Source organism: Oncorhynchus mykiss, chromosome 18, assembly GCF_057628025.1.
Source record: "Oncorhynchus mykiss isolate SJ-2025 chromosome 18, ASM5762802v1, whole genome shotgun sequence".
In the NCBI taxonomy this organism is placed as follows: Eukaryota; Metazoa; Chordata; class Actinopteri; order Salmoniformes; family Salmonidae; genus Oncorhynchus; species Oncorhynchus mykiss.
The window spans coordinates 18317501-18332500 of record NC_143039.1 but is presented as its reverse complement, the minus strand read 5'-3'; the positions used below and the strand labels follow the sequence as shown (position 1 = coordinate 18332500).

The window sequence follows — 15000 nt, the reverse complement described above, 5'->3', positions numbered from 1 at the left end:
GTTTATATGGTCAGGGCGTGAGTTGGGGTGGGCAGTCTAGGTTTGTTTTTCTATGTTTGGTTTCTGTGTTCGGCCTAGTATGGTTCTCAATCAGAGGCAGGTGTCGTTAGTTGTATCTGATTGAGAATCATACTTAGGTAGCCTGGGTTTCAGTTTTGGGTTGTGGGTGTTTGTTTCCATGTGAGTGTTTGGGCCACACGGTACTGTTTCAGTTTTGGTAATTCACGTCATCGTTTATTGTTTTGATTCAGTGTTCAGTGCTTTCTTTAATTAAAATCATCATGAACCCTTGATGCTATATACAGTTATAGTGGTTAAGAGAGAGATGGAAAGAGAGATCGAGAGAGAGCGAGAGAGAGAGGTAAAGAGAGAGAGAGAGTGAGGAAAAGAGAGAGAGGGCGAGAGAGGGAAAGAGAGAGAGAGGGGTAAAGAGAGAGAGAGAGAGAGAGAGAGAGAGAATGCAAAATTGCATATCCCAACTTAGCAACCCAAGGTGGCCACAGCTGGATGGCTGGGTGGGTGGCTGGGTGTATTTATGTGTGTGGATATTAATGTGCGTGTGTACTTGTGTGTGTGCATGTGTACTCATTTGGATTCAAGGACTGTGCGGGAGATAGAGATCAGATGAAGAATGAGGGTTAGAGAAGAAGCGAGGGAGCAACAGAGGGAGAGATGGAGAGCAGGATGGAGGGATGGGTGGAGGAGAGGAAGGACTTAAGGCAGTGCTAATGAGGCCGAAGGAGATGTGTTTGCTCAGCAGAGAGAGAGAGAGAAGAGAGAGAGAAGGTGGAGAATGACACCGAGGGGCCTGTAAACCCAAGCAGATTGGATATCCACCACTGAGTTAGTGAGGAGCCAACCCTCTGAGGGGCCAACAGCACTATGCAAATCCTCCACACACACACACACACACACACACACACACACACACACACACACACACACACACACACACACACACACACACACACACACACACACACACACACACACACACACACACACACACACCCTCCACAAACGAATCAGAGATCACTGGCAAAAAGTCAGGAGCATATACAGTACTTTACTTTTGACTGACTAATCAAAGAAGAGGAGGAGGGAGGAGGTGGAGGGAAGAGGGAGGAGGGGAGGGGGAGAGAGGAGGTAGAGGGAGGAGGGAGGAGGAGGAGGGAGGAGGTGGAGGGGGAGAGAGGAGGTGGATGGAGGAGGGAGGAGGGGGAGGGAGGGAGGAGGTGGATGGAGGAGGGAGGAGGTAGAGGGAGGAGGGAGGAGGTGGAGGGACGAGGGGGGGAGGTGGTGGGATGAGAGAGGAGGGAGGAGGTGGAGGGGGTGGGTGGGTGGAGGAAGGGGAGATGAGGAAGGAGGGAGGAGGTGGAGGGAGAAGAGATGAGGAAGGAGGGAGGAGGTGGAGGGAGAAGAGATGAGGAAGGAGGGAGGAGGTGGCAGGAGGAGTGATGAGGAAGGAGGGAGGAAGAGAAGGAGGGAGGTGGAGGGAGGAGTGATGAGGAAGGAGGGAGGAAGAGGAGGGAGGGAGGTGGAGGGAGGAGTGATGAGGAAGGAGGGAGGAGGTGGAGGGAGGTTTATGGAGGAGGTGGAGGCAAGAGAGAGGAGGGAGGAAGTGGAGGGAGGAGGGAGGAGGAAGGAAGTGGAGGAAGGAGGGAGTAGGTGGAGGGAGGAGTGATGAGGAAGGAGGGAGCGAGGAGGTAGAGGGAGGAGGGAGGAGATAGAGGGAGGTTGGAGGAGGGAGGAGGGAGCAGGTGGCGGGAGGAGAGATGAGGACGGAGGGAGGAGGGAGGGGGAGGGGCTGGAGGGAGGAGAGATGAGGAAGGAGGTGGCGGGAGGAGAGATAAGGAAGGAGGGAGGAGGTGGAGGGAGGAGAGATGAGGAAGGAAGGAAGAGGTGGAGGGAGGAGGTGGATGGAGGAGGGAGGATGTGCATGTGCTGATAATGAAAGTAAATCAAGTGGTGGACAGGAGATGCAGCAGATGGAAGCTATGCCGCTACACTAACTAGAGGAAGTTAACATGGAGGATATGCTACTATGCTAACTAGAGGAAGTTAGCATGGAGGATATGCTACTATGCTAACTAAATGAAGTTAGCATGGACGTTATGCTGCTATTCTATTTAGAGGAGGTTAGCATGGAGGCTATGCTGCTACACTAACTGGCAGAATGGTTTGGAAAACGTGTGTGCAGAGATTATTAGAGAAGACTGATGGACAGCGAGTTTGAGACCTAGTTGTGGAAGCTGAAATGTCTGTGGATGGTGCTGTCAGACTGAGACGATTTAGGTGTTTTTCTGGATAAGGTGCAAGTAAGTCTGTATGCTTCACAGTATTTCTGATTTCCCTGGTTTTGTTTCAAAGCCCCAGATCCAGTCCTAGCCTTCGCTCCAGCCCTTCCCTGTTTATCTGTGGGACAGAGAGATGGAGTCCATTCCATCAGCACTGTGCCCATGCAGCATGGAAGAGAGGGAGCCAAGTCACACCACCATCTCCACCCCCATGTTTAAATCAGTGATTGACTTCCTCATTACAATACACCCAAACCTAACCATCACATGAATATTATTCCACTCTGGAATGGGAAAGGCTGACTGGAGCGAGAGGGAGACCCGTCACCCGTTGCCTCGTTTCACAAATGCCTAGTTGATCCAGTCTACTTTATGCATTGGAAACTTCCCTGTGCTGGAGGTTTAATGTCTTCTCAGCTAATCTAATCTCAAACACGTTTTTATCTCTCTCTTTTTAAACTCTATTTTTAGCTCTCAGTTTGTAGTCGGGTAGCATCGCTGGGCCTCATGGGGAACGACTACAGCAGTCTTTAACGAGAGAAATAGAGCGGTCTTTGACCTTTTAGCCACCAGGGTTGGGAGGGATGGAGAGCTGGAGGGAGGGAGGGAGGGAGAGATGGAGGGAGGGAGGGATGGAGAGATGGAGGGAGGGAGAGATGGAGAGATGGAGGGAGGGAGAGATGGAGGGAGGCAGGGAGGGATGGAGAGATGGAGGGAGGGAGGGAGGGAGGGATGGAGAGATGGAGGGAGGGAGGGAAGAGAGGGTGAGAGGGAAAGGGCTAGAGGTTGGGAGGGAGGGAGGGAGGGAGAGAGGGAGGGAGGAGAGGGTGAGAGGGAAAGGGCTAGAGGTTGGGAGGCAGGAATGGAGGGAGAGAGTGAGAGAGTTGGAGGGAGGTGGGCAGTGAGGCATGGAAATTTCACCTGTTCTGGGAACGTTTATTTTTAGGTTGCAGTGGTTCTGAGAATGTTCTACTCTGGTTCCTTGAAAGTTTTCCTGGGAGGTTTTATTAACCCTCTGAGAACAGAAATTATAGGCTATTTGGATGTTTTGAATAACTTCCTTATAACTTTCACTGAATGTTTCAGGAATAGGTTTTTGAACTCACAGCACAGATATGACAAATGGGAATACATTTCCTGAGGCATTAATCATGTGAACACATTTATTTTTATTGTGACACTCCATCAGTGAGATTCAAACCAATGATCTTCTCTGTCCATGTAATTGTTCCACTGTGCCACCAGGAGGCCTATGTGTGTGTGTGTGGGCGTGCATGCGTATGTCCATGTGTGTGTATATCCATGTGTGTGTATGTTCATATGTGTGTATGTTCATGTGAATGTATGTTCATGTGTGTGTGATTGGGTTGTCTGAGGAGAGAAACAGTTGGCCAATGAGATGGATCCAGAAGGTACTTGAGGTCAAGAGGAGGTGGCCAATGAGATTTCTAATCTCTTCAGGTTGACCTTGAGGAACAACTCTGGAATAATGTATGGCAAGCCAGAGGAGGGTGGGAGGATCATCTAACATTTTTTCCACAACATGTGGGGGTAAATGACTGGGTAAACAACGCATTGTGTTACAGATTTCTTCATTGATTTATTGGCTGATATAAAACAGTCTATCAGAGAATCAGTGAGCCGTCTACCTTCACATCATTACATTACCATTTTACAAAGAAGGATTATCAAAAACCATCCAACGCTTCCCTGCAGAACAGCCTTTAGCCTGATACAACACGCTTCACCATTCCTTCCTCGTCCCTACTTCTATGGGGAGTGGCTGAGTGGTGAATGGTACGTACATCATCCATATTAGGACATCCTCTATCCTCATCCTAATACGGATGCCGTACTCCCTATTCAGCTGAATGCCATAATGGTAAGGGTCATCTCCTCCCTGTCGACCCTACAACCCCCATATCCCTCTCCCTCTGCCACACTTTCCCCCAGCTCTCCAGCCGCTCTCCCCACCACAAGTTAAATCGAATCCAATTACTTCAATAAGTACCTGCTTAAGTACTCTGTTCCTCAAGCTCATTTAAATCATCCATCCCAGGGAGTGGAGGGAATGGGAGCTAGCCGGCGATAGCAGCACGTTAGCCTGCAGGCCTCTTATCACTGACAGCCTGCGGAGAGCTGGTGAAAGACTGTCTAATGCTGCTCTAATAGGGGAACTCAAACCATACCTGATACAGTGTCAGAGAGGGAGAGAGAGACAGGGAGTGAGAGAGAGACAGAGAGACAGAGAGAGAGAGAGAGAGAGACACAGAGAGAGAGAGAGACAGGGACAGGGACAGAGACAGAGACAGAGACAGAGACAGAGAGAGAGAGACAGAGACAGAGAGCGAGAGAGAGAGAGACAGGGAGAGAGAGAAACAGAGACAGAGAGACGGAGAGAGAGACAGAGACAGAGAGAGAGGGAGACAGAGAGACAGAGAGAGAGGGAGATGGAGAAAGAGGGAGAGAGAGAGAGAGACAGAGAGAGATAGAGAGAGAGACAGGGACAGAGAGAGAGACAGAGACAGAGAGACGGAGAGAGAGACAGAGACAGAGAGAGAGGGAGACAGAGAGAGAGGGAGATGGAGAAAGAGGGAGAGAGAGAGAGAGACAGAGAGAGATAGAGAGAGAGACAGGGACAGAGAGAGACGGAGACGGAGAAAGAGGGAGAGAGAGTGAGAGAGAGCTAGAGGCAGAGACAGAGAGAGAGAGAGAGAGCTAGAGACAGAGGCAGAGACACAGAGAGAGAGAGAGAGCGACAGAGAGAGAGAGAGAGAGACAGAGACAGAGAGAGAGAGAGAGACAGGGAGATAGAGAGAGACAGACAGAGAGACGGAGAGAGAGACAGAGACAGAGAGAGAGGGAGACGGAGAGAGAGAGAGAGGGAGACGGAGAAAGAGGGAGAGAGAGAGAGAGAGAGCTAGAGACAGAGACAGAGAGAGAGAGCTAGAGACAGAGACAGAGACAGAGAGAGAGAGAGAGAGACAGAGAGAAAGAGATAGAGAGAGAGAGAGCGACAGAGAGCGATAGAGCGAGAGACAGAGAGAGAGAGAGAGAGCGACAGAGAGAGAGAGAGAGAGAGAGAGAGAGGGAGAGGGAGAGATTGGGGTTCTGGATTCTGTCACTTATTGTTAAAGAGGTGGTGATATTGATATTATTGAGTAATGGTTGATTGTGGGAGAGTGATAGCATTCCTCAGGTATAACCATGGTGTTCTATGGTTCTATGGATTTAAGATCATTCAGCTCAAGTGTAAAACGCCTATCAAAGTCCAAAATGTGTAGGTGTACACACAGCTGTGTTCTAGTATATTGGACCGTTGGCTTTCATACATTTTGAATTCTCAGTTTCGGCTCAAGCTATTTTTCCAGCTGTTACACATTGAAATGAATAGAGGACTTGTAGGTGGAGTCGCGATGGTTGTGAATTTTGGGGAGGTGCGCGGTCGGCTGTGCCTCCCCGTGGATGGTGGTAGAGCCACGTAGCTATGTCACAATGGGACGATGGACTGTCACATCTCTGCGTCTGTGGACTCTGAATTGCGCTGAACACTGACCGAACACGCAAACACACTCACAAACACACACCCTCCCTCATGACAGCCCCAGTGTCATCCTACCTTGGCGATCTGGACACACCAGTTGAGCAGCAGTTGAGAGCCGATGTTGTCCTTGTGTTCGTGGACGTAGTCGAGGAGGCAGCCGTGGGGCATGAGCTGGGTGACCAGCTGTGTGGTGGGGCTCAGGCAGACCCCCAGGAGACGGACCAGGTGGGGGTGCTCCATGCTGGCCATAATCAGAGCCTCCTGGTGGGGATAGATAGGGACTCAGGCCTGGGGGAATCTGACAGAACACTGTGGATGGAGGAGTATACAGAGCAAACAGCCAAGTGCACACAGGTGGAAGGGGAAATACAAGTGTTATAGTGTAGTGCAGTGTAGTGTAGTGTAGTGTAGTGTAGTGCAGTGTAGTGTAGTGTAGTGTAGTGTAGTGCAGTGTAGTGTAGTGTAGTTTAATGTAGTGTAGTGTAGTGCAGTGTAGTGTAGTGCAGTGTAGTGTAGTGCAGTGTAGTGTAGTGTAGTGTAGTTTAATGTAGTGTAGTGTAGTGCAGTGTAGTGTAGTGCAGTGTAGTGTAGTGCAGTGTAGTGTAGTGTAGTGTAGTGTAGTGTAGTGTAGTGCAGTGTAGTGTAGTGTAGTGTAGTGAATGGCAGGGTGTGTGTGTAGGTGTCACAGACACCTTTGACCGACACCCATTCACCATTATTTCACCCTCTATCTTCTCTCTAGCTACACACAGCCTCCCTCTATCTTCTCTCTAGCTACACACAGCCTCCCTCTATCTTCTCTCTAGCTACACACAGCCTCCCTCTATCTTCTCTCTAGCTACACACAGCCTCCCTCTATCTTCTCTCTAGCTACACACAGCCTCCCTCTATCTTCTCTCTAGTTACACACAGCCTCCCTCTATCTTCTCTCTAGCTACACACAGCCTCCCTCTATCTTCTCTCTAGCTACACACAGCCTCCCTCTATCTTCTCTCTAGCTACACACAGCCTCCCTCTATCTTCTCTCTAGCTACACACAGCCTCCCTCTATCTTCTCTCTAGTTACACACAGCCTCCCTCTATCTTCTCTCTAGTTACACACAGCCTCCCTCTATCTTCTCTCTAGCTACACACAGCCTCCCTCTATCTTCTCTCTAGCTACACACAGCCTCCCTCTATCTTCTCTCTAGTTACACACAGCCTCCCTCTATCTTCTCTCTAGCTATAGCCTCCCTCTATCTTCTCTCTAGCTACACACAGCCTCCCTCTATCTTCTCTCTAGCTACACACAGCCTCCCTATATCTTCTCTCTAGTTACACACAGCCTGGCTGACTTCTACTCTAGTTACACACAGCCTGGCTGACTTCTACTCTAGTTACACACAGCCTGGCTGACTTCTACTCTAGTTACACACAGCCTGGCTGACTTCTACTCTAGTTACACACAGCCTGGCTGACTTCTACTCTAGCTACACACAGCCTGGCTGACTTCTACTCTAGTTACACACAGCCTGGCTGACTTCTACTCTAGTTACACACAGCCTGGCTGACTTCTACTCTAGTTACACACAGCCTGGCTGACTTCTACTCTAGTTACACACAGCCTGGCTGACTTCTACTCTAGCTACACACAGCCTGGCTGACTTCTACTCTAGTTACACACAGCCTGGCTGACTTCTACTCTAGTTACACACAGCCTGGCTGACTTCTACTCTAGCTACACACAGCCTGGCTGACTTCTACATTCTCTGCACAAAGAGCAGGGTATTTTGAAGCTTCCGTGGGCTTGATAGATGAAGGGCCTTTACATTTAGATTCTAAAGGAGGTGAGAGTGGCTCAGCGGTGGAGAGTAGATGAATCCCGGCACAGTGCAGGCAGTAGAGAGGCTATTTTGGCACCGACAGTGCCCTGATTTAACACCGGGGTAAAGTATCAGCATTACATCTGCACTTCATAAAACTAAAGCACATTATACAAGCCCAGAGGACAGCCAGATATGGTCGTGGAAGTCTGAACCAGACACTCACACAGGAGGAAAACAAGTGGCTTTGTGAGTCTGTTGTGTGACAGGAGGCTCTGACAGTTGTTAGAAGGGAGTGTACTAGGATATGAGGGATAATATATATGAGGTGGCGTGTGTGTGTGTGTGTGTGTGTGTGTGTGTGTGTGTTTGGGGATATCTCTCTCATCCTCCTGAGCGGTGACCTCCATTACCAGCCCCCTGACTTCTACGCTCCCCCCCCCCCCCCCCCCCCCCCCACACACACACACACACACGCACACACGCACACACACACACACACACACACAGGGATAGACTGGCACAGGCCCAGGGATAGACTGGCACAGGCCCAGGGATAGACTGGCATAGGCCCAGGGATAGACTGGCACAGGCCCAGGGATAGACTGGCACAGCCCCAGGGATAGACTGGCACAGGCCCAGGGATAGAATGGCACAGCCCCAGGGATAGACTGGCACAGGCCCAGGGATAGACTGGCACAGCCCAGGGATAGACTGGCACAGGCCCAGGGATAGACTGGCACAGGCCCAGGGATAGACTGGCACAGCCCAGGGATAGACTGGCACAGGCCCAGGGATAGACTGGCACAGGCCCAGGGATAGACTGGCACAGGCCCAGGGATAGACTGGCACAGGCCCAGGGATAGAATGGCACAGGCCCAGGGATAGACTGGCACAGGCCCAGGGATAGACTGGCACAGGCCCAGGGATAGACTGGCACAGCCCCAGGGATAGACTGGCACAGCCCCAGTGATAGACTGGCACAGGCCCAGGGATAGAATGGCACAGCCCAGGGATAGACTGGCACAGGCCCAGGGATAGACTGGCACAGCCCCAGTGATAGACTGGCACAGGCCCAGGGATAGACTTGCACAGCCCCAGTGATAGACTGGCACAGGCCCAGGGATAGAATGGCACAGCCCAGGGATAGACTGGCACAGCCCCAGGGATGCAAAGCTGTGCGTGTGTTTAAGTTTATAATAGTGTTCATGAGTGTCTTTATGAGTAATATAGAGTTGTTAATATAATAATTCATTCACATGAATTATTCCAACACACACACACACACACACACACACACACGCACACACGCACACACACACACACACTTCCAGATAGTGAATGATGCTAAGCAGTGTGTGTGTGTGTGTGTGTGTGTGAGGGAGAACAGCTTGCTGGCTCCTGGTCTGTCTCTAACTGTCCCAGTGGCAGCCTGTGGGCCTGCTTTTAGATTGCAGTTTAAAAACTGGGGAGCCATGTGGGCTCTGGATGTTCAACGCCATCCACTGGGAGACAGGAAGGAGGGAGAAGGAAGGGAGGATGAGAGAATTAATGATGGAGGGTGAGTAAAGTAATGGTAAAATGATGCGGGAGGTACAATGAAAAGTGAAGTAATATGAAGAGTTAAAAGTACAATGCAAAGTGAAGTAAACATGGAGCGTTAACCCGTACGGTGCGTAACGTACAATGCCCAAGTCCGAAGTACCCCATGCTGAAAGTAAGATGAAGAGTTAAGAGTAAAATGATGCAGTGAGACATTAATATGAAGATTTACAAGTCAATGCAGAGTTAAAAGTAACCTGAAGAGTGAAGTAAAGTGAAGAGTTGAAGTCTAATCCTCCCCATCCCCTATCCTACAACCCCTACCCCATCCTCTATCCTACCCCATCCTCTAACCCCTACCCCATCCTCTATCCTACCCCATCCTCTAATCCCTCTCCTCTATCCTACCCCATCCTCTAACCCCTACCCCATCCTCTAACCCCTAACCCATCCTCTATCCTACCCCATCCTGTAATCCCTACCCCATCCCCTATCCTACCCCATCCTCTACCCCCTACCCCATCCTCTATCCTACCCCATCCTCTAATCCCTACCCTATCCTCTATCTCCTACCTCATCCTCTATTTTACCCCATCCTCTAATCCCTACCTCATCCTCTAACCTCTACCCCATCCCCTATCCTACCCCATCCTCTAACCCCAACCCCATCCCCTATCCTACCCCATTCTCTAACCCCAACCCCATCCCCTATCCTACCCCATTCTCTAACCCTTACCTTATCTACCCTACCCCATTCCCTATCCTACCCCATCCTCTAACCCCAACCCCATCCCCTATCCTACCCCATTCTCTAACCCCAACCCCATCCCCTATCCTACCCCATCCTCTAACCCCAACCCCATCCCCTATCCTACCCCATCCTCTAACCCCAACCTCTATCCTACCCCATCCTCTAACCCCAACCCCATCCTCTAACCCTACCCCATCCTATAATCCATACTCCATCCTCTATTCTCTACCCCAACCTCTAACCCTACCCCATCCGATAATCCATACTCCATCCTCTATTCTCTACCCCAACCTCTAACCTTACCCCATCCTATAATCCATACTCCATCCTCTATTCTCTACCCCAACCTCTAACCCTACCCCATCCTATAATCCATACCCCATCCCCTATCCTACCCCATCCTCTAACTCCTACCCCATCCTCTATCCTACCCCATCCTCTAACCCCTACCCTATCCTCTATCTCCTACCTCATCCTCTATCTTACCCCATCCTCTAACCCTACCCCATCCTATAATCCATACTCCATCCTCTATTCTCTACCCCAACCTCTAACCCTACCCCATCCTATAATCCATACTCCATCCTCTATTCTCTACCCCATCCCCTAACCCCTACCCCATCCTATAATCCATACTCCATCCTCTATTCTCTACCCCAACCTCTAACCTTACCCCATCCTATAATACCCAGCACCCTCATCCTCTATCTCTTACCCCAACCTCTAACCCTACCCCTACCCAAATCCACACCCCATCCCCTATCCTACCCCATCCTCTAACTCCTACCCATCCTCATCCTACCCCATCCCTCAATCCCTACCCTACTCCATCTCTCTACCTCATCCTCTATCTTACCCCATCCTCTAATCCCTACCCCATCCTTTATCCCCTACCCCATCCATCCTACCCCATCCTATATCTGTACCCATCCCCATCCTACCCCATCCTCAACCCCTACCCCATCCATCCTACCCCATCCCATCCTACCCATCCTCTATCCCACCCATCCTCACTCCTACCCCTATCCTCAACTCCCTACCCTACCTCATACTCTACCCCACCCCCATCCTACCCCACCCCTCAACCCCACCCCATCCCCACACCCCTACCCCATTCTTTCCACCCATACCTCATCCCCACTCCTACCCCATCCTCAACCCTCACCCACTTACCTTACCCCATCCCCATCCTGCACCATCCTCTAACCCCAACCCCTATCCCCTACTGTGTTTCCTCATTTTCTACCCCATCCCACCCCCACTCCTACCTCATTCTGACCCCAACCCCATCCCCATCCTACCCCATCCTCTCACCCAACCCAGTCCCCCATGGATCTTATCTCTTAACCCCAACCCCAACCTTAGAAATGGGACACCCAGATCCTATACCACAACTCCATCTTATTCTCTTACCCAACCTCTAACCCTACCCCATCCAATCCATACTCCATCCTCAGTTCCTGACCCCATCCCCTAACCCAAACCCCACTCCATCCTGACCCCTATCCAACCCATCCTACTCAAGGCTTGGTCTTCCCTCTGTCCTCTTCCCTGCACGCCCTCTACCCAGTTATCCAGAGATACTGTATGCCATATAAACACCTGCTGATGTGAACAGACCTGGTGCATGACGCTATGCCAGGGATTAAACAGGGGAGGAGTTTCTGGATGAATGATATCAACCTACATGGATACCTCAGGTTTTCAGAGACTAATTAACTCAACTAATACCTCAGAGAAGACAATATTATATATATATATATATATATATATATATATATATATATATATATATATATATATACACACACAAACACACACACACACACACACACACACAGCTGTGATGTATACTCTACGTCCATGAACTCCACGTTTGCGTTCGTTACACTGTTCAGGATCTTTATGGCCACTGGGGATCTTTACTGTCTCTCCCTCTGGGACCCAGATACCCTGAATACAGACACACCACTGTTAACAGAACTCTGATGACATTTGAGACACTTTAACACACTGAAAGGAGACACATAAACCCTTCCACAATCTCAGAATAGAAGCAATGCCAGAAATAATGAAAAAAACAGCCTGCAGTACCCAGTATTACACACAGTCATATCATATTACACAGTCATACACAGTATTACACACAGTCACAGCACAGTATTACACAGTTCTACACACAGTCATACACAGTATTACACAGCATTACATACAGTCATACACAGTATTACACACAGTCATACACAGTATTACACACAGTCATACACAGTATTACACACAGTCATAACATATATTACACACAGTCATACACAGTATTACACACAGTATTACACACAGTCATACACAGTATTACATATATATATTACACACAGTCATAACATATTTATAAAGCATCACAAAGCTATACAGTATTACACACAGTCATACACAGTATTACACACAGTATTACACACACAGTCATACACAGTATTACACACAGTCATACACAGTATTACACACAGTCATACGCAAGTATTACACACAGTCATACACAGTATCACACAAAGCTTATATATTACATATATAGCCATACACAGTATTACACACAGTCATACACAGTATTACACACACAGCCATACACAGTATTACACACACAGTCATATACAGTATTACACAGTCATACACAGTATTACACACAGTCATACAGTATTACACACAGTCATACACAGTATTACACAATGATATACCAGATTACACACAGTCATACTCAAGTATCACACAGTCATACACATTATTACACACAGTCATACACAGTATTACACACAGTCATACACAGTATTACACACAGTCACACTGTCATCCATCATATTAAGGACAGAACCATTAACCAAAATAACTGCAGCAAAAGAAGGAAAGGCACACTCACAAACAGAGGCCCACTCACAAACAGAGGCCCACTCACAAACAGAGGCCCACTCACAACACAGGCCCACTCACAAAACAGGCCCACTCCACAGAGGCCCACTACAAACAGAGGCCCACTCACACAGGCCCTGCTCCACAAAGAGAGGCCCATGCACAAACAGAGGCCCACTCACAAACAGAGCCCCACTCTCAGCACAGCTGACTACAAACAGATGCCTGACCTCTCACAAACAGAGGCCCACTCAGCACAGAGGCCCCTGACTCACAAACAGAGGCCCACTCACAAACAGGTGCACTCACAAACAGTGGCCCACTCACAAACACAGGCCCAGCTCCACAAAACAGACGCCCACTCACAAAACAGCCCACTCACAAACAGAGGCCCACTCACAAACAGAGGCCCACTCACAAACAGGTGGCCCCTGACTACAAACAGAGGCCCACTCACAAACAGAAGCCCACTCACAAACAGAGGCCCACTCACAAACAGGCCCACTCACAAACAAAGGCACACTCACAGACACAGGCCCACTCACAGCAGCCCACTCCACAGACAGAGGCCCATTCACAGACAGGCCCACTCACAACAGATGCATACTCACAAACAGAGGCCCACTCACAACAGAGGCCCACTCACAAACAGAGGCCCACTGACACACAGGCCCACTCACAAACAGAGGCCCACTACAGCATACAGGCCATTCTACAACAACAGCCCACTTGACACAGGCTGATTATAAAACAAAGCAGCCACTTTACAGAAGCCCACTCACAAACAGAGGCCCATCTACAAGCAGAGGCCCATGCTCATAAAACAGAGGCCCACTGAAACAGAGGCCCACTCACAGACACAAGCCCACTCACAGACAGAGGCCCACTCACAAACAGAGGCCCACTCACACACAGGCTGATGACAAACACAGGCACACCTCACACAGAGGCACACTCACAGCATACAGGCCCCACTCACAAACAGAGGCCCACTCACAAACAGAGGCCCACTCACAAACAGAGGCACACTCACAAACAGGCATGGATGGATGTGGACGTAGGTTCTAATACTCCAGCTTGAGGACTTAACCCTCTGACTTGTTTTTTTGAGGATACGAAGCTGGGCCTGTTGGGGGCCGTGCCGTCTTAGGGGTCAGGGGCTCCACCAACTGGAACACACACACACACACAGGACCCACACACACACCGGGAGGCACACACACACATGGTCAATACCTCCATGAGCCTCAGGTTAATTCAATACATATCTATGAACTATGAGCCTATCAGGGCCCTTCATATAGGTTTATCACCGACATAATCAACCAGCTCAACATCGGTCATCAAACACACTATAATGAGAACATATCTGTCAGTCAGTGTGTGTGTTTCTCTGTTCACTGTGTGTGTCTCTCTGTTCACTGTGTGTGTCTCTCTGTTCACTGTGTGTGTGTCTCTCTGTTCACTTGTGTGTGTGTGTGTCTCTCTGTTCACTGTGTGTGTGTCTCTGTTCACTGTGTGTGTGTGTCTCTCTGTTCACTGTGTGTGTGTGTGTCTCTCTCTGTTCACTGGTGTGTGTCTCTCTCTCTGTTCACTGTGTGTGTCTCTCTTTTCACTGTGTGTGTCTCTCTGTTCACTGTGCGAGCTGTGGCAAGAAGGTTTGCTGTGTCTGTCAGCGTAGTGTCAAGAGCAGCTGCATGTGACTGAGAGCACAGGCCAGTACATCAGGAGACGTGGAGGAGGCCGTAGGGCAATCACAAACAGCACCGTGACCTCCGCCTTTGTGCAAGGAGGAGCACTGCCAGAGCCCTGCAAAATGTCCTCCAGCAGGCCACAAATGTGCATGTGTCTGCTCAAACGGTCAGAAACAGACTCCATGAGGGTGGTATGAGGCCCGATGTCCACAGGTGGGGTTGCTCACAGCCCACAGCGCCAGGACGTTTGCATTTGCCAGAGAACACCAAGATTGGCAAATTCGCTCATGCGCGCCTGTGCTCTTCACAGATGAAAGCAGGTTCACACTGAGCACGTGACAGCAGCGTGACAGAGTCTGGAGACGCCGTGGAGAACGTTCTGCTGCCTGACATCATCCAGCATGACCGGTTTGGCGGGTCAGTCATGTGTGGGTGGCATTTCTTTGGGGGCGCACAGCCCTCCATGAAGGCTTTG

At 49.8% G+C, this 15000-nt stretch overlaps 1 protein-coding gene across 1 annotated transcript in view; it reads right to left on the bottom strand.

Annotated features, from left to right (window-relative positions):
- Window positions 1–15000, bottom strand: part of LOC110510737 (receptor tyrosine-protein kinase erbB-4) — a 458893-nt gene that overhangs the window by 43868 nt on the left and 400025 nt on the right. Inside the window, exons 18-19 of the mRNA XM_090209472.1 lie at window positions 13214–13335; window positions 5917–6102 (exon numbers count right to left, since the gene is read on the bottom strand). Of these exons, the coding sequence (XP_090065598.1) occupies window positions 5917–6102; window positions 13214–13335 (308 nt within the window). The remainder of the gene's footprint in view (window positions 1–5916; window positions 6103–13213; window positions 13336–15000) is intronic.